The sequence below is a fragment of the Solanum stenotomum genome, chromosome 1, assembly GCF_019186545.1.
Source record: "Solanum stenotomum isolate F172 chromosome 1, ASM1918654v1, whole genome shotgun sequence".
Taxonomy (NCBI): domain Eukaryota; kingdom Viridiplantae; phylum Streptophyta; class Magnoliopsida; order Solanales; family Solanaceae; genus Solanum; species Solanum stenotomum.
Genome location: NC_064282.1, coordinates 11,756,663 through 11,781,080, shown reverse-complemented (window position 1 = coordinate 11,781,080; position 24,418 = coordinate 11,756,663). Strand labels below are relative to the sequence as shown.

The 24,418-nt window shown below is 34.2% G+C and overlaps 5 protein-coding genes across 5 annotated transcripts; 3 read left to right on the top strand and 2 right to left on the bottom strand.

Annotated features, from left to right (window-relative positions):
• The first annotated feature begins 2,163 nt into the window (after positions 1-2,163).
• On the top strand, positions 2,164-5,517 carry LOC125853252 (phosphoglycerate mutase-like protein AT74H). The gene is made up of 2 exons (XM_049532919.1): positions 2,164-2,890; positions 4,890-5,517. Exons 1-2 carry the CDS (start codon positions 2,413-2,415, stop codon positions 5,315-5,317), a joined length of 906 nt encoding a protein of 301 aa, XP_049388876.1. The 5' UTR covers positions 2,164-2,412; the 3' UTR covers positions 5,318-5,517.
• A 3,314-nt stretch (positions 5,518-8,831) lies between these two features.
• Positions 8,832-10,648, top strand: LOC125853539 (phosphoglycerate mutase-like protein AT74). Its single transcript, XM_049533249.1, has 2 exons — positions 8,832-9,366; positions 10,164-10,648. The coding sequence occupies exons 1-2, from the start codon at positions 8,913-8,915 to the stop codon at positions 10,559-10,561; spliced, it is 852 nt and encodes a 283-aa protein (XP_049389206.1). The 5' UTR covers positions 8,832-8,912; the 3' UTR covers positions 10,562-10,648.
• A 1,968-nt stretch (positions 10,649-12,616) lies between these two features.
• Positions 12,617-16,319, top strand: LOC125853294 (uncharacterized). Its single transcript, XM_049532963.1, has 4 exons — positions 12,617-13,065; positions 13,266-13,459; positions 15,232-15,255; positions 15,834-16,319. The coding sequence occupies exons 2-4, from the start codon at positions 13,276-13,278 to the stop codon at positions 16,130-16,132; spliced, it is 507 nt and encodes a 168-aa protein (XP_049388920.1). The 5' UTR covers positions 12,617-13,065; positions 13,266-13,275; the 3' UTR covers positions 16,133-16,319.
• A 788-nt stretch (positions 16,320-17,107) lies between these two features.
• Positions 17,108-22,477, bottom strand: LOC125873692 (glutathione synthetase, chloroplastic). Its single transcript, XM_049554568.1, has 12 exons — positions 22,017-22,477; positions 21,629-21,798; positions 21,415-21,490; positions 20,855-20,985; positions 20,362-20,484; positions 20,199-20,279; positions 19,932-20,012; positions 19,775-19,844; positions 18,529-18,650; positions 17,989-18,128; positions 17,716-17,908; positions 17,108-17,424 (listed from the first exon to the last, which is right to left on the bottom strand). Exons 1-12 carry the CDS (start codon positions 22,347-22,349, stop codon positions 17,301-17,303), a joined length of 1,644 nt encoding a protein of 547 aa, XP_049410525.1. The 5' UTR covers positions 22,350-22,477; the 3' UTR covers positions 17,108-17,300.
• A 675-nt stretch (positions 22,478-23,152) lies between these two features.
• Positions 23,153-24,344, bottom strand: LOC125850661 (uncharacterized). Its single transcript, XM_049530516.1, has one exon. It carries the CDS (start codon positions 24,056-24,058, stop codon positions 23,330-23,332), a length of 729 nt encoding a protein of 242 aa, XP_049386473.1. The 5' UTR covers positions 24,059-24,344; the 3' UTR covers positions 23,153-23,329.
• Positions 24,345-24,418: the final 74 nt, after the last annotated feature.

Genomic DNA, 24,418 nt, shown 5'->3' with positions numbered 1-24,418 from the left:
TTTTCTTCATTTTTCCTTCATTTTTCTTAGTGAATAACCAGAAACTCACAAAGTCCATTTCTAGGATCAACCAAGTTACAGATTTTCATGACTTAAGTCCTTGACAAAAGTTGTTCTATGCGTTGGGCTCGTCAACATGGTATAATTTGTTTTATCGATTTCTTAGCATATCGTACTTTGGTTGTTGGACAACATGGGTTTGGGCATATTTTAAAGCTTTGAGGTGTATTACAAACTTAAAATCAAGGTAAGACCCTTCTTCCATCCACTCTAGCTTTGATAAGTCACCAATAGCAATTTGCGACGGAAATACATATATTTTATCAGATTATCGTGGTATCCTCTATTCTTTTGTGTTGATTATGGTCTTGCCTTGTTGTAGCATCGAGGGGGGTTGTGAGTAAAGTCGTTAGGCCACGTGAATTCAACAAAAAAGGTATGTTAAGGTTATTCCCTACTCACGACGTGTTTCCTTAAAGCGTAGGAGCAATGTAATTGGGTTGTTATCCTTATTATACTTATGGCCATTATTGTTGATTGTTGGCTGCTCGAGTTGATATAATCATCCCTTGTCGGGATTCTTATTCAGTTAGTAGCGTCCCTATGTTAGGCACGACTTAGAGGCTATTCGTATAGGTTGCTTATAACCAAATTGCTCGCTTTTAGCGATTGGATTGTTATTGTTGCCCTTGGGGCTATTGTGGTTAGCTGCAGGAATGTGATTTATGTCTAGAAGGGCTATGTTTTGCCTACGAGGCTATATGGATGTCTAAGAGGGATATGAGTTGCCTACAGGGCTATATTGATGCCTAAGAAGGCTATGTGCTTCATACAGGGCCATGCTGTTGCCTAAGAGGGTTATGAGTTGTCTATAAGCTATGTTGATGCCTAAGAGAGCTATGTGCTGCCTACGGGGCTATATTAATGCCTAAGAGGGCTATGTGAGTGCCTACAGGGCTAGGGGACTACCGATAGGGGTATATAGACTGATTAGCACCTTCCGGGATTATAAAGGCCTGAGTAAGTGGTCTTGTGTGCTGTTTGTACCTACCGAGCTTATGGTGGCTTGGTTATGTTGTTATTTTATTATTTTTGATAAGTTAAGATTTAGGAGCAGGTCGGTACACTTATCGTATCCTTGATCTATTTATCGGATTATTCCAGTATATTAGGATACCTGCTCATAGTCTATTGTCTTTCATACTCTGTACATTATTTCGTACTGACGCCTCATTGCCTATGGGCACTGCATTCATGCATGCAGGTCCCGACAGACAATCCAGTAGACCTCCTAGCAGCAGGATTGACTTTTATCCAGTTGGCTAGCCCCTTTCATCCAGAGCTGTCAGAGTTTGGAGGTTTGTTAGCTTTTGTTATATATATTTTTATGGGTAGGCTGGGGTCCTGTCCCACAAATATGTACTACTCTTAAAGGTTTGCAGACTAGTGTGCGGGGTGTGTAGCTACGTTATGGCTATGCTGGCCTAGTTTGTTGGTTTGCTGAAGCTTGTGAGTTGTTTGATGTATTGTCTTGATATATACATGCTTTCAGTTTTGGTATAGAGATCATGGTGGCCTCGACGTCCTAATCAGGACTTTTGTGCTAGTTTGCTATTTCTTTATATGAACTCTTGGGAGTAGCTGTTTCGTTTATAGATCTGTTGACAGGGACTTTGCCGGTTGAGGGCTTAGTTTTAAGCCGAGATATACTTGTTTATTTTATTGATTGTGTGTGACTGCCATGTGCTAGTAGCAAATGGTTCAGCAGGGTCGGCTCGGGCCTGAGTTTTGGCATTAGGAGCCAGTTACGCCTCTTGAGTTTGGGGCGTGACAGTTTTTGTGTGAGTTTTGAATACTCCCTCGAAAATTTATAAGATTCACTTTTCTTTTGAGTTATTTCCAAAAAAATGAAATATATTTTTTATATTTAGTAACAATTTAACTTTAAAATACTCAATTTATTCATAATAAAAGAATTTTTAATTACACAAAATAAATGATTTATTTTTTTAAAAAATCTTTATTTCTTTAGCTCCATACCAAATCAAATCAATTCATATTAGTTGAAACGAAGGGAGTAATCATTACAAAAATAAGCTGACTTCTTAAGTATATCATTTTTTTTAATTATATACATCACGCTAATAATTGTATTTCTATTTTTGCATCTTTCTTATCTTATCTACAAATGACAAATACAACGCGAAGTTGAAAATCACACGTTCAGAAATTCAAATTCAAATGTTAATCCACCACGTTCCCACTTCCAGCAATAAAAAAAAAGCGGCTCGTTAGAACTCTATAAATTCTTAACCAATCACCATTAATGGAGATCCATTTCCAAAAACCTTGAAAAACCCCTTCCTTCAATACCCACAATTTTTTTTGTAAACAATCAAAGAAAAACGAAGAATGATAAACGGCACAGCTGAAAGCACTGATGTTCCAACACAAAAGTACCACCTACCAAAGCGTATAATCTTGGTCCGTCACGGCGAGAGCCAAGGGAACAAGGACGACGCAGCATACAGCGTAACCCCAGATTACAAAATCCCTTTGACGGCTCAAGGGATTGAACAAGCAAAACAAGCTGGCTCCCGGATTCTTGATGTTGTTTCCGGCCATGGGTCGTCTGAGAACTGGAAGGTTTACTTCTATGTCTCTCCTTACGTGCGCACGCGGTCCACGCTCCGGGAGATCGGCCGGGCATTCCCGAAGAATAGGATGCTTGGGGTTAGAGAAGAGTGCAGAGTTAGAGAACAAGATTTTGGGAATTTTCAAGTCGCTGAGCGTATGAAAGTAATTAAAGAAACTCGGGAGAGATTTGGGAGATTTTTCTATCGGTTTCCAGAAGGCGAATCAGCTGCTGATGTTTATGATCGAGTTTCCCGTAAGAATTTTAATTACCCAAATACTCTCTCTTGATTTTGCAATAAATGGAATTTTTGTACTTTGAAACCCTATAATTTTGCTATTCTCATTACCTTTGATGACCTGATTTTGTTGCAATGATATTGTATGCTATAGATGACAAACTTCTGAAGGTGTTTCTTATAAATCACATATATTTAGTTCATGCCTAGATGAATGTATGTCTTTTGTCTAGTTTTAGGATAGTTGGAAAGAAAAAGATATATTGTGATGAAAAAAAGAAGAAGTAACAATGGATCCTTTAGTTTTTAGTTTCAATCTAAGAATATTTGAGAGGGGTTTAAGAGATCTTTCCGACATTTTATTTTGCCGCGACTTTCTTACTGTGGTGCGGGATATGGGTGGATACTGGTGTGAGATATTCTCCTAGAAATTACCAATTTGTTCGGGAAAAACCTCTTTTAGGTGTGTGCATTTTGTTCTAACGAAGATGTTTGTGGTTTGGCTTAGACCAAGATTAAGTCATGATATAGGTTTTATAATTAGTATGATGTTTAGGTTGCTATGAGATCCATTATCGTTTGTCGCCATTCAAAGGCACAATGTCTTTCAGTGTGTCCTGGATCTTGAGATTTGTGTGTTATACTCTGTTGGTGGTAGTAATCTTGCCTTCTTGATGTCCACATATAAGTAGTTTAACAACATTGGGATTTTTAACTTGTATTAGAACAACAAATCATACTAAAAGTCAAAGAAGGTGCAACTAACTGCAGCCTTGCAGCCAGTGCCCAATATGTTGTTCATATTGCTGAAAGAATGCCAAGACTTAATTTGCTACAGTTGGATTCTTCCTTTGGTGTACTGGTCTGCATTCTCAGTTCTCACACACCTTTGGATATAATTGAAGCTTTGGGTCTCGCCACAACTTTGCTCATGTCATTCAATTTTTCAGTTTTTTCTATTGATTGACATCAATTGTTATTCCAATTGAAAGGAAGATGCAATCTTTAAATAATCGTTAATTAAATGGATAATGGTATCCATAATATGAGTTTATCGTTTAAAAGAATGTAGTGTAATTGATAGAACTAACAGTCTGAGACTTCAAGTTACGATAAGAATAAGATCAAGTAGTCTGCTTTCAGCATAAGCAAGTTGGTAAAACATGATGACATAATGGAAGTTATAGTACTATTTTACATCAAGACTGAATTAAACGTGCTTGTCTGATTTTTTTTCATTTGAAAGGGATAAGAAACTCATAGCAGTTTGCTCAACAAATCTTAATTTTTGAATGACCATAGATTTATATTGAATCCCAGCCAATATACAGAAAGAACCAAACCTTTTTGTGCTTTATATCTACTAGTGTAGTAAGCATCTTTTCCAAGGCAGTATTAAATTCAATCTTATGCTTGATGACACTCAACATCGCCGAAGAAATTCATATCTTCATGGCAACAATCACTAATATTTTTTACGAGAGAAATTCTGAAGGATGACTTGAACTAATAATACCACCTTTTGAAGGAAAAAAGTGTCTTCTTTCCTTCAATACTCAATGTTGGAAAGGTTCCCCAAGCTTTACTAGCTCATAGGATGGACTTGAATTTTGTTTTCTGATCCTAGTTCTGCTTATCAAAGATCCATGTCTAGTTTAAAATTAAAGTTTGATGTGTTTATAGCCTTAATCTAAATTATAAGATCGACGGTTAAAACTAATTCAAAATTTTTGAGACCAGAATGAAATTGTTGACTTAAATGGATGATAGTGATATGATTCAAATACTTAATTATTTTATACACACTAGTGATATAATAAAGACTGATTTCTTTTACATGTGTCCACCAAAAATCCTTCTGTTATGGTAGTAGTTGGTTTCTTTAATTTGTTATTTGAGCAAAATGTAACTGGTTTGTTCAGTGCATTGAATCAATGAGGATGCATTTGAATTAAGCTGCAATTCAGAAGAGTGAAGTTTGATACTTATTTTCATTTGTAAAATTTTGTAATGCAGATTTCCTTGAAACTCTATGGAGGGATGTTGATATGAACAGGCACCATCACAATCCTAATGAGGAGTTGAATCTTGTAATTGTATCCCATGGTCTAGCTAGTCGAGTTTTTCTAATGAAGTGGTTCAAGTGGACAGTGGAACAATTCGAGTACCTAAACAATCTAGGGAATTGTGAGTTTCGAGTTATGGAATTAGGGGCGGGTGGTGAATATAGCCTAGCAGTCCATCATACTGATGAAGAGATGCTAGAATGGGGTATGTCCCCTGAGATGATCGCTGACCAAAAAAGGCGAGCTAATGCTAACAGGGGTACTTTGAATGATCATTGCCCTTGGTACCTTGATGCTTTCTTTGACCATTTAGCGGATTCAAATGACAAAGATGATGAAGATGTGAAGTCAAACAACTCGTATCTCCCCTTAGCATGACATTGTTAACGTGTATTCGTTCCAATTCTGTTGTACTGTTCATTTGGTTAACTGATAGAAATGTTTGTAAGCTCTTTTCAAGTTGCTGTTACAATTTTAGGCCCGGAGGCATTATCAGTGTCAATTTCTTGTAAATTTGAAACTTTCAATTGAATAACAATCATTTGATATCAAGGATGAAGTATGGATTTAGTTTTTGACTGGTAAAATTATGATTTTTAAACAGGATGAAGATTGATTTAGTTTTGGCAGGGTCAAGTTACAAGTTTTAGACCAGTTTTCACTGTTGAGGTCGTTGTTTTAACTGACGTATAATGGAAGGTAATTGCAGAGTTGAAAGCACTTTTGCATTGAAATTCACCTTATCAAGTTCTCTCGAGTCTTATTCTGAAAACTTTGACCAATGACCATTATTTTGACATGGAATGAAAAATTGCCACATATAATTTTTTAATATCTAAATTAAAATTTTAAGATATTGAATTGATTCAAAGCTTATAAGTCAATTAAACTGACTTATAAACATTCAAAATGCTTATGAGCCAAAATCAACAAAAGTCATTAGTAATCAACCTCAACTTATTATTTCTTCCGATTATAAGCACTTTTAGTTTATCGAGCCTTCACTCTTATGCAATAGCTTGCAAACCACACAAGAGAGGTAATTCGCACTAGGTAAACCCGGTGCGACAAGCTTGACTCAGAAAACAAATCCCTTGCTTTCAGTGGCAAGAGATTTCAAACTTGAGACCTCTAATATGAAAGTCTCAAGCCCAAACCACTAGGTTACTCGAAGAGTCATTTTATAAATAAATTTTCAAAAACAAAACTTCTAACTTCCCTCCATCCCATATACACCATTCATCCTTTTCCTAACGAAAATATTTTTATATTTATAATTTGTAATAAAGAAAGGATGAAAAATAATATCTTAATCATTTATTTATTAAATTAATTTTAATACTAGAAAAATTCTTATCAACACGTAATGTTTAATAATTTTCATATATACTTCCCTGGTTTATATGAGTTGAATCAAAAATATCAAATGAATGGTTGTTTTCAAACGAACTTTTTTAAGTATGAGATTCTTTTTAGGTGATTTTCATGTAATTTCACAAATTTGGAACTTAGACTCTACTCTTACGCTAAAAGAATGCTGCGTGGGACATATAACTTTTAGCTTGACTCAACTTTTAATTACTCTCTAGTCAAGTCTAGTCCTTCAATATGCCAACAAAAACGACATATACGAATAAAAAAAAGGACAAAAAATGTAAATTGACTTCATTAATTAAGGAAGTCTTTTAATAATTCATTGTAATTACTTATTTGCTAAAAGCTTATGTGGAACTATAAACATATGTATAATTAATTACCTAATGAAAATATAAATGAAAACTTTTCACTCATGCAATGTAGTTGTATAATTAATAAGGGAAACGTACTTTATTATTTATGGTAAATTAACAGAAGGATATTCTCTTGTGAGTTAATTAATTATCGTAATTAATTTTTTCCATCTTCTAAAGAAAATGACTTGAAAAGATGTAATTAACTTGAATATCTAATTAGTTAAGGTAACTTCAATTAAGAAACTTTGCCGTATGTTTAGGGCCACAATATAATTCTCCATGCAGGACACGTAAAATTAATCAATATTGCGACAGGTCTCCTTCTTGTCTACCACAAAAAAAAAAATTAAAAAAAATAATGACACAGAAGATGCCAACATGAGCATGTGGGGAGGTTACGATAGTGCAGTGCAGTGGTAAGCAGTGGTGGATCCAGGATTTTCATTAAGGGGGTTTGAAAAAAAAAGAGCAGTGCTTAAGATTTGAGGTTTGAACCCCTCTACCACTAAGCCAACCTCTAATCTTATATTCAGGAGATTCAAAATCAATATATAAACATAAAAATTCTTAAAAATACCTTAAATATACAACGTAATTTTTTGCCGAGGGGGTTCCGGCAGACTCTAGGTCCGCCCCTGGTGATAAGTCGTAAGGGATTTTGAATTTGAGTCTTTAGTATAAAATTGTTTTTGATAAAGAAGGTTTTATTTCTAAATTAATAAAAAATTTTAATATAAATTCAAATTAGTTGGACTCTAAAATAATTATCGAACACCGAGTTAAGAAAAAGAGAGGAACATGTGGGGAAGTTCTTGGAACGTTACATATTTTGTTCTCATCAGAATATTTAGGCATTATTATTGTATTCGTTAAGAGAGCATGTTAAACTTTACTAGTTAAGAAAAAGAGAGGAACATGTGGGGAAGTTCTTGGAACGTTACATATTTTTTTCTCATTAGAATATTTAGGCATTATTATTGTATTCATTAAGAGAGCATGTTAAACTTTACCAGTTCTTTAAAGGATATTCGTAAGGTATATTGTTCAATATAAATTTTGTTTTGTTGGACATATATAAATAATTATATTTAGTATTATATTTTTTCAATTTATATGATATTTTTTCTGATTTATTGTTTCAATTAAAATGGTGTCTTTTTATATTTAAAGTATTTTTTTAATTTATCATTAATTAAATAAATTATAAATATCAAAATTTATATGACTTACTTACATACGAGTTTAATAACTTCTTTTAACACTTCACATCAAATTAAACAAGATGGATAACTATTTTTTAAGCCTTGTTTGCGAGGAAAACTTATACTGCTTACTTTTCATTTTACGATCTCGACATTTTATAATATGTTAGTTATTATCAAATTGAAATTTATGATATAAAAAGACTTAATATACGTAAGACTATTACAAGTCATTTATTTAATTGTATTCATATCTTTTATTCTGTGCATTGAATATAAACTCTGCGAATATTATAGGTCTACGGAGACTCGGATGCTCAGTCAAAGTTGCATCACCTTCATTTTCAAACTACTATACAAAAAAAAAAAAAATTAAAAAAATCTATATATGAGAAAATGAAAAATAGTCTTATATATATGAGAATATGTATAAAATAGTCCCTAAAGTTTAATTTTAATAGTTTTGGTTCTTTAAGTTTATCAAAGGTTAATACTTTTGATTTCTTCAAATATTTAACGTACTTAAAATGTTAATACTTTTGATTTTGTCAAATATTTAACGAACTTTAGTAATTTGATTTGATGAGATATACGAAGTATTTTTTAATCATAAAAGTAAGAAAGTCTCATCAAATCCTAAAAATTGCAATATAAAAAACCACATTAGATAAAACAACACATCAAATTCTAGAAAGAAAGCAAAACTAACAAAACTTACAAAAATAGTAGTAACTCCAAACGCAATTCCCACTAAAAAAAAAAAAATTGCTTTCATAGTTTCCGTCAAATCAGACAAAAAGTAATACCAACTCTTTGCAAACTTTAGGGACCAAAACAGTTCAAATCATCATACTTTAGGGACTATTTTGAATTTTTGTATAATTTTTTTCACTATTTGGCCTTTTTTCATGTATATAAACCATGTGAACTTCCTGCATGATATATCACCAAAATAACACAAACATCAATAGAAGTTGATTACTGGTCTTTCTCTTTAATAATAATAATATACCCTTTTGTACCTACCTATCTGCTCAAATGTCTCTCGTCAAAATTCAAACCAACACTCATTTGCCCAAACGCATAATCCTGGTCCGTCACGGCGAGTGTTCAGCAAACGCCGACATCAATGTGTACGGAACAACTCCAAATCACAAAATTGAACTGACGGAGAAAGGGATTGAGCAGGCCAAGCAAACTGGAATCCGAATTAAGAAACTGATTTCTGAAAATGATAACAATTGGAAGGTTTTCTTCTATGTTTCGCCTGCAGAGCGAACGAGAAAGACGTTGAGAGAGATCGGCGGATCGTTCCCAAAGAGGAGAGTGATGGGTGTGAAGGAAGAGTATAGGCTGAGAGAATTGAATTTTGGAAACTATCATGACCCTGCAAGTATAGCAAAGATTAAGAAGGAACGAGTAACGTATGGGAGGTTTTATTATAGAGTACCTGGTGGTGAAACTGGAGCTGAAGTTTATGATCGTATATCAAGTAAGTTCTATTGGTTTTTTCTACGTCTAAATCACAATTCAATATTGTTTTTTTTTCTACCCTAATTTGTTTCCTTTTTCTACTTACATGATAATTCATAGTTGACGTGTGTTTTGTTACTGGTGATAGTTCAAATGGGAAAAGAGAACAATCCATAGTTAGAGTATAATATTCGTGATAATTTAGATATGTATTTGGCGAAAAAGTTATAATTCTGAACAGGGTGCTTGTTTGTTGTTGTTATGCATTTGAAGTGCTCTGTTTTTCATTTTAATTTCTTGAACATAGTTTAGATGTTTCTTTTCCTTCTTGAGCTATATATGCGTTACCTTGACATTTAACTGAAGTGTATATATATTTAAGTAAACACGAACTTAATTTATTGACTAGAAATAATATGATTTGACTTTTCTACAGTTTATAAGCTGAAAGTCGTCTCCTTATGAAAAAGTTATAATAATAATAATAAGGAAGTAAAATTAGGTGGTGACTTTAAAGGAACATATACTAAGATTTCTTGTACTATCAATATAATTCAACACATTTAATCGAGTTTAAGTTACAAACATCAATGGTAGTGTAAGAAACCTTTCCACTCATTCAAAGGATGTCTATAAGTAAGCCTTGTCCTGATGATGATATAACCTAAACTCTTTCCTAGACTACCAATCAATATATGTTATGTAGAGATTTAATTATAATAATTACCTTAGTCGTAAATAATAAGATGATTGTGTAAATATTTTAAAGACGAATAGTATAGTAGTAACATAAACTCATACTATAACAATATGTAGGTTATATTGAATGCTTGAGGAGGGACATAGAAATGAAGAAATTCGTCTGTCATGATCCTTGTCAAGAAACCAACATCATCATCGTTACCCATGGACTATCCAGTCGGATCTTCCTCATGAAATGGTTCGACTGGACGATTGAGCAATTTGAGGATCTCAACAGGATGAAAACTAGTGAATTTCAAGTGTTGCAATTAGGGCATGGCGGGGAATACAGCCTAGCTTTTCATCACGATGACAAAAAACTTCACGAATGGGGACTATATCCTGATATGATAGAGGATCAAAAATGTAAAGCTTATGGTCCTACAGGAGTTAAATGGCAGGGAACTTGTGATTCCTATCCTTTCATGGATTGTTTTGCAGAAGATTCTGATGATGAGAATACTATTATCTAAATTATAAGTACTAGCTAGCTAGTAATTAAGTAAAATTATGGTGTAATTGGATTGTTATTAACTTTAACTCCCTCTCTGTTTTAGTCTATACCTTGAAAGTTGACAAGAATTTAGAAATTTTGTGTATTCATTGAATATCCAGAATACAAGTTGTTCCTATATTTATATACAACTAAAGAAAAGAATAGAACCTTCTATTGTAACTACCATTCCAGCTGTACAATCTTAATTGGCTTATCTATAACAAATTTTATTCCCTATCTATGTATATACATTTCAGCTATATGTAAAACCTTTATTTCTTGGGCCTTTTATCCGAATTGGGCTTCTGGTTGGCCCAGTGCAGAAGTAGCTCTTTAGCCCAGATAGCATAACCCTTTTATCATCTTCAGACCAGATAAAAGGGTTATTTTTCTTCGATGAAACCAAGGCCAAACATGAAGACCTTGTTTGTGTCTGTTTTCTTCTTTCCTTTGATGGTGTATCTTTTGCATCAAATGTTTCATTCACTCGTACACCATTTGTAATTCCAACATACCTGTATGCTAAATTTGATTGTTAGTAACTATATATTCTCTAATTTTAAAGAACTACATCTTCTTAATAACTTTTCATTCTTAAGAAACACCTAATAAATAGAGGTAACATATAGTAATAATGAACGTGAAATAAGCTAAAACGATACTTATTTTGGGACGAGACAGAGAGTATTTTAAATTGATAGGTTTCAACTTTTCACATTTGCTTTACTAATTAGGATTATGAGGTCGACAGATTCTGTTGTCTTCTTCTTTCTTTTTAAAATTAAAATATTAAATTTGTTTGCGTGGATTTGAATTTGAAAGAGTTAGCCATGATTGTTACTCTATTTTATTTGTTTCTTTTCTTTTTTGCTTTCTATACTTTTAGTTTTACTTTAATTTTGACATATGGTGTGTGTCCTTTGAATTAGTAAAATATTTATATATTTTTCAATTCTTTTTCCCTTTCTGTATGTCAGTATTGTTTCATTTTACCTGTCTGAATTCTCATTCAACAAATTACACATTAGTAAGGACTAATTACAGTACTGGCTCTCAATATATATATTCCCATGGGATAAGGACTCCTTCAACATAAAATTCGACAAGTTCCTTTAGGAACAACACTTTTAACATGCGATAAGAGGGCCGAATATGCTCTGAACTATGCGAAAAGGAATAATTTTACCCATAGATTATGAATTTAACTTCTACAAATCTGTTTATGTCTGTCCTGTTGGTATGTAGGCTCAGAAGATTCATTGGTGCAAGAAAGACATAAACCTTTTACACAAATAAAATCCAGTCATGTACTGTATCTGTCTCTATAGTTGTCCATTAGGCAACTACCTAAATTAAGCAGGCAACTCGACCCGTCTATGTCTAATCTTACAAGTTCACCAAGTCCAGGTAGTATTTTCTCCCTCAAAAAACCACAAACTTTAGTAGTAACCAATCATGGTTGTGATATAGTGGTGAACTGTTTCACCCTTAAATAGACCCTAGAAGTTTTGGGTTCGAGCCCTGAATATGGAGAAAATTTTATTTAAATTGCGTGATTTGAATTTAGTCGGGCTCCAATGGGACCCGTGAGGGAAACAAAAATAAAATAAAAAATCTAGGTAGCGATACTATAGTTATACTCAATATTTTTTCTTTAATGGCTTTTATTAATTAATTTTTTTTTTTAATTCAAACAAGGCTAATAGCCTGTTTCGCCAAATTCTTAAGAAGTTAAAAAATGTTTATTTTAGAAAATTTAGGTATTTAATCAAGTTTTTTGGAAAAAATGTAAGTGATTTAAGTAGTAGTAATAAATAAGTAGTTTTTTCAAAAATTGATACACTTTTATTTTTAAAAAAAATACATCTTTCCATTTTAGGGACAAACAAATTGATACGACATTTAATACTTTTTTCAGGACAAGTGAATAATTACTTACAAATTTGGGGACCACGTAGGTACACTAAATGACATACGTGGACCAGATTGATTGGTCTACTCTATTTTCCCGGTTTTGATTAAAGTTTAATTTGGATTGTGATTAGCACTAAAACACATCCATTGTTAGTGTTTGAATGATGATCAAACACTACCTTTGCTATTTTAAAAAGCAGAGACTTGTTCTTCACTACCTAATTCCTCCTATTTTCTCTCTTCTACAAATGTTGCATTATGTTTAACCAACTCCATATATTTCGTCTCTCTTTTTTGGGATCTGAGTTACTTTTACTTTTCCTAATCCACTAAAGCTAATCACTATTTGTGTTTTTTTCTCTCTCTCTGTATTTTGGATTTCAAGAAAGAGTTTGAATAGTACTCACTACAATCATTTGTGTGCTTGCTTATACATTCTTTTCGTTTGGTGGGTTGCAAGGCATTAGGATATAGACCCATTTTGTGAAGTGGGTTTTTGTTCAGACTTGCTCAAATGATTGAGTTTGAGTTTCTGATTATTAGAAAGTTTTGATCTTTTTGACACAGGTATGGAAAATGTGTGTTTTTTTGGGTGTTTGATATGTGGTTTTCAGTGAAAATCTGAAAAAATGGGATTTTCAGATTTGTAGTTTTGTTGTCTTTTTCTTGATTTTGTTTTGAAATTGAAATCTGGTTTGGGTTGTTTGCTTGCTTGTTTGTTTTGTGTACTGACAGATGGGTTTTGGAACTTTTGTTGTGTGTTTTAGGGGCAATTTTATGGCTTATCCATTAGACCATAGGTCCTCTAGTCGTGGGACTGTGAGATTTGTTTTGGTTCTGGTGGGTTTGTTTTTGGTTATTTACATGGTGACAACACCAACATTGCGGCACTCTAAGGCTTTGTCTTCATGTCCTCCATGTTTCTGTGATTGTGAGGAGGATCCCATGTTCTCGCCTATAGGTCAGTTTATCTCTCTTTGGATGCTAAATCTTGCTCATCTACTTTAAAATTGTGTAGGTTGTGTACTTATGTTGGCTGATTTGATCCTAATGACTAAAAGTAATGCCTTTTACATATTGAGACACTTAGTTCATTTAAAGTTGAGTTTCTGCTTTTAGTAAGAAGTGATATTGTTTAAGGTCTATGTATGAACAATTTGATTAAGAAAACTTGTATAGCCTTCATGGGGTTGCTTGTCATCCAAATTGGTGAACTATGGTCCATTTTTGTAATAAGTATTAACCAATTGAAGAAACTGGCAGGATTCTCAATTAATAGTACCTTGTTTTTACCACTTATAGAAGGTGGAGAATGAACTATAACTAAATATTAGAAGGAATTCATGTGAGTTGAAAACTTTTTGGTTCTTCCACAGGAGGAAGAACTGGAAATAGACACAAAACCATTCATCCTAGCTCTATTTTTGTTCAAATGAAATGCTTAGCCAATTCCATGCATCAACCAAAAGGTCATTTCTAAGTCTATATGTTCTTATTGAGTATGGCTAGAGAATATTCATGACAGAAGTAACAGGAATGAGTGAACTGTCTTGTATATTTAAAGACTATATTGTCCTGGTACAAAAATCAAATGCTTCGTATTATTATACTTCCATATACATAGCGAGGATTTCATACAGTTAATCTTAAGTTAGGTCTTTCTAGAATCCACAAGAACTAAGTGAATTTGCTGAGAATTGGTGCAGGTTACAATTAAAACGAAATGTAAGAGAAAGACACTTTAACTGAAATTTCTAATTAATGGTTGATTTGAGAATTGTACTGGGAAAGGAACTATTACATATTTCATTGAAGAGACAAAAGTGGGTGAGAACCATGAGGTATCAGGTTCAAAGGTGTGGCTTAGTGGTCAATGAATTGGGTGTGACCTAGTAGTCAATGAAGTGTTGCCTTGTTCTGAATAGTCTGTTTTACTTTTATTGATTTCCATAAGGAGCCCATAATTCTCTGAGGGCATAAATTGGCATCACGACACAACTGGTGGGCCTGGAAGAAACTTTGTAAACCTTGGAGTGATTCAGTAGCCGCAGTTCCAAACTCCCAATCTGTCATCCTGAATAATAGGTTGATATGACTTATCTAAGCTATAGATGCCTCTCATTGTTGGTAACAGAGCATTTTATTGAACTTATTCAGAGTACCGACTCTTACTGATTTTGTATTTAGATCTTGAACTATATGTTTCTGGTACAGGGAGAAATTCTTAGTGCTTGACAAGCTCCTTAAGAATGAGAACTTTTTGATAAATTTGCATCTGCAAAAAGTGGCATAATAGGGTCCAGGAAATAGTTTTTCCAAGAGTTAGCTGAAATAGTTTATTTGTTTATCCTGATTGGAGTAGACTGAATACCTTCTACATCATTAAGACTTGAGGTTCTCTATTTTGAAGAGGATGAGGATTGTTTACATATAAAGGATGATACTTCCATCAGTATAGCATACTATTCAAATATATACTGCTATGACGCAATACCTTTAATGTTTATAAATTAACATTCAAGATATTTTTTTAACCATATTGTCTTCTTTTGTCTGGTATAACAAAATTTTAAGCTATTTATCCAGTACTTTCTCTTTTCTCTTGGTGTTGATGTTTGAAAATCAGCATAGCTTTTGGAAATAATAATATCTTTCAATGCAGAACTGACATCGTTTATGATGTCTTCCTCTGTCCTGTTGATTCTTATCTCCTATTTATGTGTTGTTTTGCAGACATCTTAAACAGCTCATTGGCAGGTTAGTTCTCTGCTTCATTTAGTGCCTGAAAAACTGTAAGGTGTAAAGTTATACAAGTAATCCTCTGCGAAATTGAGTGAAGTGTTATACTGTTTCCTGATTAAAAGTTACTCTATGAAGGCATAATGTTGGAGAAACGATTAAATCTTTTGGCTATGGGATATTATTTAAAGCGACACTAATCCAGCACTTGACTGAAATCTAAGCCATCTTTTTTATTTTTCTTGTGTCTAAATCCTGATTGCCCTAGTAACAACTCACAACAGAGCACTATACTTGCTAAAAAAACAAAAAACAGAGCTGAGATGTTCTGGACAAACTGACTGTTTGACATCCGCTAAAAGTTTTGAAGAACTGTCTAGAACACTGAAAGCAAAGTAGAGAAAGAGCCACCCTTTGGCGCTCTTCCTCCATTTTTCTGATTAATGTAGCATTTTTCTGCCATCTAACTATATAGTCTTTCACAACATTGTGCTGCATGCGTGCAGATAAGTAGGTCGCTGTTGAAAAATTTAGGAGGAGAGGTTTAATTTGATTTAAGCTGCTTCCTCTAATCATTGGTTCTTTTTGTGATGCAGACTGTGGTAAAAATGATCCTCAGTTGAATGAAGAGATGAAAAAGGACATTGCTACTTTACTAGCAGAGGAGATTAACTTGCAAAAAAATGTTACTGATGACGTCTTGAATCGCACCAAGGCTCTAATTATGAGTGCCAAAAGAGCATCTTCACACTACCAAAAAGAATCAGAGAAGTGCAACATAGGGATAGATACATGTGAGGGAGGGAGGGAAAAGGCTGAAGCTGCATTGATAGAAGAGCGCAAGCTCTCTGCACTGTGGGAGACTCGAGCCATTGAGTTTGGCTGGAAGGACTAGTGAAGACTTTATTCCAGGAAAATTAATTAAACCATTTTGGTCTCTGTTAGAATTAGAATAGATATGCCTCTTTCCTTGTACACCCATTTTGTGAATATGGTTTTCCCTTTTCGTCTGTCTTGGTTTTCATTTCTTATACTTCAGATTGTGTTGATTTCAGTTAATAATTTAATTGACGTTTTTCCAAGTTGTGTTATCACAATTCACATCATTGTGAACGGAATGCGTGTGGTTTTCAATTTGGCCGTCTTGCTGTCATGTCATGAGTACATGCTGTTCTCTCAAGAGTTTCAGTCATCTACATTGTTATCACTAAGCAATAGTTAATTACATTCTCTCACATTAATTATAGTAAACTAACACCAAGTATAGGTAATCATTTACTTAAAACTAGTTTTCTCACCCGTTCATAGCTTATAATGGGAGACTAGGAAAAAATAAAACATAAAAGGTGTTTTTTTCCGAAAAAAGATGGAAGGTGGTTTAGTGTTGATAATTGGTTGAATTTGCATGCTCTAAATTGAAACAAACAGAAAGACTGCAACGTCTCAATTATCCATAATATAATTGGGAAATGCTAAATGGCCAGACATTTAAAAAGTCTATAATATTTTTTTTATTTTAAAATAAACTGTTCTTTTTTTCATTTTTTAATTAAAAGGTATTAAAGTTAAAAGGATAAAAATGTTCAAAAAGGTAAAATAACATAGTGTGAAATATGTTATTTTACCATTCTAGCCAAAAGGATGTTTCCAAATAGATGATACATCACATCGAGCAATGCATATTTCACACATATCCTAATAAGATCACATAGGAGAAAACAAAAAAGCAGGTGAGCAATCTTGATAGTACCAACAAATGTGAAACAGAATTACATGTAATGAACAACATAACAGTAAAAGCTCCTGGGGTAACAAAGAGTCCAAACGCTGAATAGGTTTAAATTGCAATCATAAACTTTGAATTGACTTTTATCATTCTTTTGGTCACTTCCTTCAGATATGGAGAGCTCTATTTATTAAAGATGTTAAGCAAGAAAAATACAATGTAAAACAAGGAAAGGTTAAACAGGCAAAAGCATGGTGTTTCAAAATAATGTAGGAAATGACTTGTCCAGCTTCTGCATTCAACCCTTGTTATAGAGTCAACGCGCAAGCCAATTCCATCAAACCAAGTATATACTGTCCAAAACTGCAAACCCGGCTGCAACTCCTCCCTCATTTGATGAAGAGACCTTTGTTCGCATCAAGTAACCAGCCTGTTGGTTGATTAAAACTTCTGTTTTGTTCCTGCATATGAAGTGCATATCAGCACAAGATGTTAGAGGGCAACGATGATTTTAAAACTTAGGTTTACAAAATAAAATAATCATTCTTGCTCATTTGTTATTCAAATAATCTGCATCCCTTGTAACATCATTCTATGAATCAAACATAAGCTGAAAGTAGGGACTGGAACATGCTTTGGGTAAAAAGGTTGCCTCAACGTTTCTCCTTTCTGGCAGTTCCTCTTTTTCATTCTTACGTTAAATTGGGGTGGGTGGGTCCATGGGGGTGCAATACAGCATATTCACTAAATACCTTAAATAGGTACCATATATCCCAAGTTCTGATATGGTTTGTTCTTTATGAGAGATGCCTTCTCGCATTAGTATCGAGTGAGAGATCTTTGGAAAAATCCTCTGCATTAGAATGTAGGCTGCATCACTTCCAGTGCCTTCCTTTTGCAGTTTCAAAAGAGCGTCTCTGACATCCTCCCCATAGATATTGTTTCCTGAGGTGAGAAGAGGATCTAGTATTAATGATTTTGATGTGTAGTTACAATATAGACAAAATCAATTTCATGAGACAGACCTCCTCCTTCTCGTTGTGGTTTCATAACATACAATTCTGGCCTGTCAATTGCATCCTTGACAATGTCGGAGTCATCCAAGCTCCACAACCCTGCAAAGCATTTCCGTAATTTGGCAATGTCATCTTTGTTTTCCAGAAACCTGCTCATAAACAAGGACGGAAGTTTACCAAATCATAGATAGAGTATTAGGAAAAGTTAATTTCTCAATGACTGCATAACTGTATTCATTATGCTCCCAGCTTACAAATTAAACGAAACGTTCTACTTCAAACTGTCTGGATGTCTATATCTTTTTAATTTAGACATTTATTTTTTTACCTTCTTTTTGTACCACAGGAAAAGAGAGCAACGGAATGACATTATTCATCACAATCAGTTTATAAAGCACTAAGTGCATTAAGTTTTGCCTTTCCAGAACCCCATTACAGAGAGGGAAGATCCCAAACAATTATCCAGACTCAAATTTAAACACCTGTATCAACACACTAAGTTTACTAATTACTGAATCACAAGAGACGCAACTTGAGTTAAGCTTTTACCTTTCAAGTACATTGGGCTTTGCAAGCTCTTGCTGAATCTTCTTGCTGCCAGCTAAATGATAAGAAATTGAAGGGCACTTGACTGCACGTGATTGCTCCATCAGCAGCCTAGCTTTCCACTCCTACAATAAATTGCATAAAACAGATCAAGCAAAAATGATAGGTAACTGGGAAGTGTATAACTAAGTGGAGATCACAACGAGATGCAATAGTAAATGGCCAATCTCTCTATTTGGGCCACTTTCATAATCTCAAATATTGAACAGTACTTATGAATCAATTCTGCCTCTACCCAAAAACGTGTGTGCACAACTTAGAGATGCTTTCAAAAGATTTTGCAGAAAGTAAAGGCTAAATATCCATAAGACTAACTAAAAGAACCAGAGACTGCCTTTTAACTGTACAATGAAAATGATCAGGGTCCATTATCCTGAATTAGGCATCCAAACCTAAGTTGCTCGGACTCTCCAAAATTGCTGCCGCACCCGTGTAGGATCCTCCAAAAATGCACTACTTTTGGAGGATCCGACACGCACCCGTCGACGTTTCTGAAGAGTCTGAGCAACATAGATCCAAACAGTTCCATTTCAATTAGTTATTGAATTTTTTTTTGCTTCCATTTCACTTACCAGTTTTTTTTGTTTTTTTTTTTTTAATCAAAAAAAACTTTGTTTAAAATGCTTTTACCCCCATGCCATGTCAAAGACATAGGAATCTTGTCACAAGCTACTCTTATTTTGGACTCTGAAAACTACAGCTGACTACTCCTCAGCCAGTGATCAGTGCTAAACAGCACTTTCCCTTCCACCCAAAATCATGTGCTCATTTCTCTTTCTTCTCCAATTGTGTGTACCTATGTTTTCTCTCACCTCCCTATCTAAGAAATTCTGATCTAGAGTATACCTGCTAAAATAGGGAATAACCTGCCCACTGTTTTTTTACCAGACAGGTTCCCCCTTGGAACTGTGTTCTCCTTTTTCTTTTAATAAGGAATTGCTTATTTCTTTTTTTCATTTCAGGTATTTACAGATTCGATAAGAATTGTTAAATGGCATGAGATGGTGATTCATAAAGATACCAACAGATAATTTTATCAAACAAATCGAGCCATGTAAAAATCTGACTGTACAGAGGGTATCCACCTCTAATGTCAGCAAATAGTGGTTATTGCACATATTTGAATAGGAATTTAAAAGTAAGCCAGTAATTTCATAACCATAGTCAAGCAGTATAAAAATAATCTTACAGATTCCGAGTTATAGTCACTTGGTGCATAGCCAGCTCTAAAATAAATGACTGCCACAGCTTGACCATCTCTGCAATCCTAAAGCTTTTAAGCTTCCCATACAGAAAGTGCAAATTTAACAGCTTTAACACAGTATTTTGGTAGAAAAGTTACATACACAACAAGGGTACCATCTTGTTGAAGCTCGCCAAGTGCATCAATTTCAGCCAGTGTCTTTCTGATAGTTGTAACTTGATGTGTGTTATAAGCTAAGGAAATATCTTTAGGAGAATTTACAAGCAAAAATCACTGCAGATGTACTACACAGAATGCATTTTTGATACTTCAGACCAAGATAATCTTAAGTGTCTTAAATATGGCTATATTCCTTTATTAGATCCATGAAAGTACATTAAAGCCACATCTATCATTGAAAGTAGGATATCTTTCTCTCAATGATGCAGAAAGCCAATGCTGGTCATACATATTGCGCTCTTCAGCTTGAACCACAAACATAATCACAGCCCTGCAATATGTATTAAAGTTAGAACAACTTCAAAGACATATTTTCTGGCATTAAGCAAAAAAATCTCTCAAATCAAATCGACCTTGGATCACCATATTCATTCCAAGCTTTAGCCAATGCTTCAGCAAATTGATTTACAGCATTGTTTGCGGGAATTCTGTTAGGATCTGATGCAATGTCTTCTCTGTATTGTTGAAGCAAGCTCCTGTAAACGACAGTTAATATCAACTTCTATATGGGCTTTAGAGGAGAAAGAGCTAGATGTTTTATGATCTGACGTTATCGTTTCAATATTCACGCATGCATACACTGAAGATTCATCATAAAACAAAAATCCAAGAAATAACTTGATAAAATTACAACAGAAGTTCTGGATAGTGAGTATCAATACCAGACTGTCCTATAACACACCATTTACCCAACTGTACTGCAGATATCATTAGCTGCTTGTTTAAAGCCCTTGAAGGTTTTTGTTGCTCAAGGTTTTTGAATTTTTTTAGACAAGGACATTACAATGCATTTCATTATTAAAAAAGTGGAAGCTTTGCTACATAAGTTAACATAGATTATTTTACCTGTGAAGCTTGCTGACCAGACAACTTAGCCCTGGAAATGATGATGAAATTGTGTTAAGCTCTATTTGCAGAAGTAATTTAGTTTGCTCATCCAGCATATAGTCTGAGCGATGCAACCCCAAGCGTATTTCCTACATCAATGTTATATCAAATGGGAAATTCTCTCCTACACAAAGAAACAATAAAATACTCCTACAACTAATATAAGTCGACTTAGGCACATAAATGAATAATGCCTTCTTATAACGATTGGAGATGAAGAAATACATGACAGATTCTCCATTTCTGATGATCAAATATGGCAACATCTAAAGCAACAACGAGAATTTTTATTACTATCAGGCAAATTGAGTAACACCAAGTCCAATGATAAAAGGGTCAATCAAAATCATGGTGATTGATATCATGTATTAGGAATATCAAAATTGTATGTCAACCCAAAACAACAGAACAAGTCTAACAATGATTAAAGAATAGAAAAGAAATGCCATAATATAAAGAGCTGACAAATGTGGTACGCACATATCTCGAAATTAAAATTGTATGATATCAAGATGTACCTCTATCTTGTTGATTTCTAACATCTTGGAGTGGATTTCTAGTAGTCTGGAGGTGAAAGGATCAACTTTTCTCGTCCTGCAGAAAATTGCATTAAGTTTCATAAAACTCTAAAGAACTACCATTATCTCTTCCAACTTACTAGAGAGTTGTGTATTCTGTTCCAGTACATGCTTTAAGTGAGCAGCAAACACAGAAGCAATTATGTGTACCAACCTAGACAGTGATTGCTGCAGAAATTCTCCATCCTGACTCACGCGATCCACGAGTTCATTGAAAATAGGAGCAACTTCACAAGCTTGCTTCCAATGACTTTCAGGAAATGACATTGGTATCAGAGCAACTGGAGCATGAACCATATCAACACCAGGAACAGTTCCTGACCTCTTCAAATTTCAAAAGGCACAAATATCACATGAAAGCAATAACAATAACACCTAACCACCTTCTTGATAAACAAAGGAGAAAAGGAAAATAAAGCACCAATCTTTAATCAAAACAATAAAAGAAATAAACAAAATCTGATATTTTCATAGATAATTCAGTAATACAAACTTATCTCTCTGTGATGTAAAAAGCAGTTTCTATTGCCATAAAGACTGACCTCCGAATTTCTGTCACCAACAAGAAGTCCACGAAGAGAGCACCAGACAAGGGCATCATTAGCAAGCTTCTGCACCAATTTTGGGTCGATATCATGAAGATCGACAATGGGTTTCGCAGAATCTTCCACTTGGGTCTGCATTTTATGCACTTTAGCACACTTCAATGGGGATTTGAGTATGAAAATCTTGGAAGATTTAAGGAGACGGGGTTCCAAGAATCTAGTAGGTGAGCAGAAATTTAAATAGTTTGATGGTGATTCTTGGGATTGAAAAGGAGAGGTAGCGCTTATGCTAGTTAGTGAGATTGATGGAGAAGAACAGCCGCTGCCCATTTTGACATTCTTTGGACCCCTTATGTTACCTTATTATCGTCCAAAGTGGCTCTTTACGTTTGGCTGGCTGCTAAAGGGGAGGGAATCTTGTTCTCAATTTGCCTTTTTTGAGGAAAGTGTGTTGCAACTTTGCTCAAGGAATATGCTATAAAATTATCAATTCATCCCCCATATACATTAAAATTATGTATTATCTCCAAATGGAAAGATGTCACTGCTGACATCAAGAACTAGGTAAAATGTCCAAAACTATGTATATTTATAACAAAGTAAAGACAAAAAAAAAAACTAGGAGGAGATCTTGACTATTGAACTATGGAATGAGTAGGAAGATTTCTCTTTGGGTGGAAGGTGTGCGCGCGTGAGGATCATAATTATATATTATTATTAGTTTGTTTGATCAAACTTTTAAAATCACTTTTTCTTCGTAAAGCTATTAGGAATTTTTGATAAGCTTGTCCTATGTGAAATTACATCTTAAATTGAGTGTCTAGTGTTTTTAGATTTTTCTAACTTGAGGAGGAATAAATGTTGCAAATGCAATTATATTTAGCGTATATTTTGAAGAATATGAGTATGTGTCATGCTATAAAAGAAAAGGAATATGAGTTCTGCTTCATGGCAAGGTGAGATCCCTTTTTCTATTCTTGGAAGATGAAATGAACATAAAATTTAAAGTAATATATGTTCTTACTTAAATTTGCTATCTCTTAATGTTAAACTTTAAAGTGTTCTATTAGGTGTAAATATTGATGTGCGTATATTTAATTGAGTACTAAAATCTGGATATATGTTTGGACGTCAATAAGTTAATATCATAAAAAAGTTGTTCAATCTTAAACAATGCCCTGTCAACCATATGACCATAACACCTCATAGATACTAATGAGTGAGAACTTATTTCATATCCCAAACGCAATGTGCGTCATTAACAAGTATAATTTACTAGTAATTTTTTGTTATTTGCACCTATGAATTTACTATTTCTCATCCCAATTTTCATTTACATTAGAGCCCACCTTGAGAATTGATTTCAATGGTTTTGGCTCTTCTTTTACTTCCTCTTTGTTGGAAGGCACTTTCTCTGTTGATTTCTTTTTCTTCTTCTTCTTCTTACTGAAATAAATCTCCTCCACATTATCATTTATGCTAACCATCTTCTTTGGAGCTTTATTTTGAGTTTCCATTGATGGTCCAGAGGCCTCTTCCTCAACAATCTTGTCACCTTCATTCTCTTCACTAGTTACCTGAGAAAGCTCACTTTCTTCATTTTCAAGGACAGGATCATCTTCAACTACAGCTTCTTCCAGCTTGGGAATTACACGAGAACTCGAATCTTCAGAATGCAGAACATGTTCATTGGTTGAGTGATTTCCATTACCTGGATTAGATCGAGATTGGCCTGTATTGACCAAACTGTGACCCTTGGAATCACCCAAAGTTACAGGTTTGGTAGCTTCATCAGCAAGGCTCTGCACAACAAATTCATAAAGCCTGTCGACAATAAGGATGCCATTGCGCCAAGATAAATTCAAACTCGTGATCATGTAGATTTGACCTGCTATTTCAGCAGCAGTATCCTTGAACAAGTTGAATAGCCTTCGACAGATGGATAGACTGAAACACACAGGACATCCAAAAGACATGATATAACATAGGAACTCATTAAAAATGCCAAAGAACTGGATCTTGTTTTCTCCTTGGTCCATTTCTTAGTCTGTTTAAAGAAAGGAAATTAAAAAAATAACGCAGGCTTTTAGCCTGCTGTAGCATTGGATTCTTTCTGCAAAGACAAGCAACAGTTGCAAGCAATGTTCCTTTTCTTTTCTTGAGAGCAAACCAAAGCCAAAGCCTGATAGCATCTTATTTCCTCCTTCCATAAAGCTAATGTTTATAGAGCACCAAGGTTTTTATTCCTTGCCTCTTTCTCAACTCGAGTTTAAGAACAAAAAGATAATCAAGAAGATGGCTCTGATTGTCAATCTCAGCTTAAGAATTGAAACCAATTGAGCATGGAAAACTAATAAAGAGGATTAAGGGATTTGGTCAGCTTTAACTGAAGTGCAATA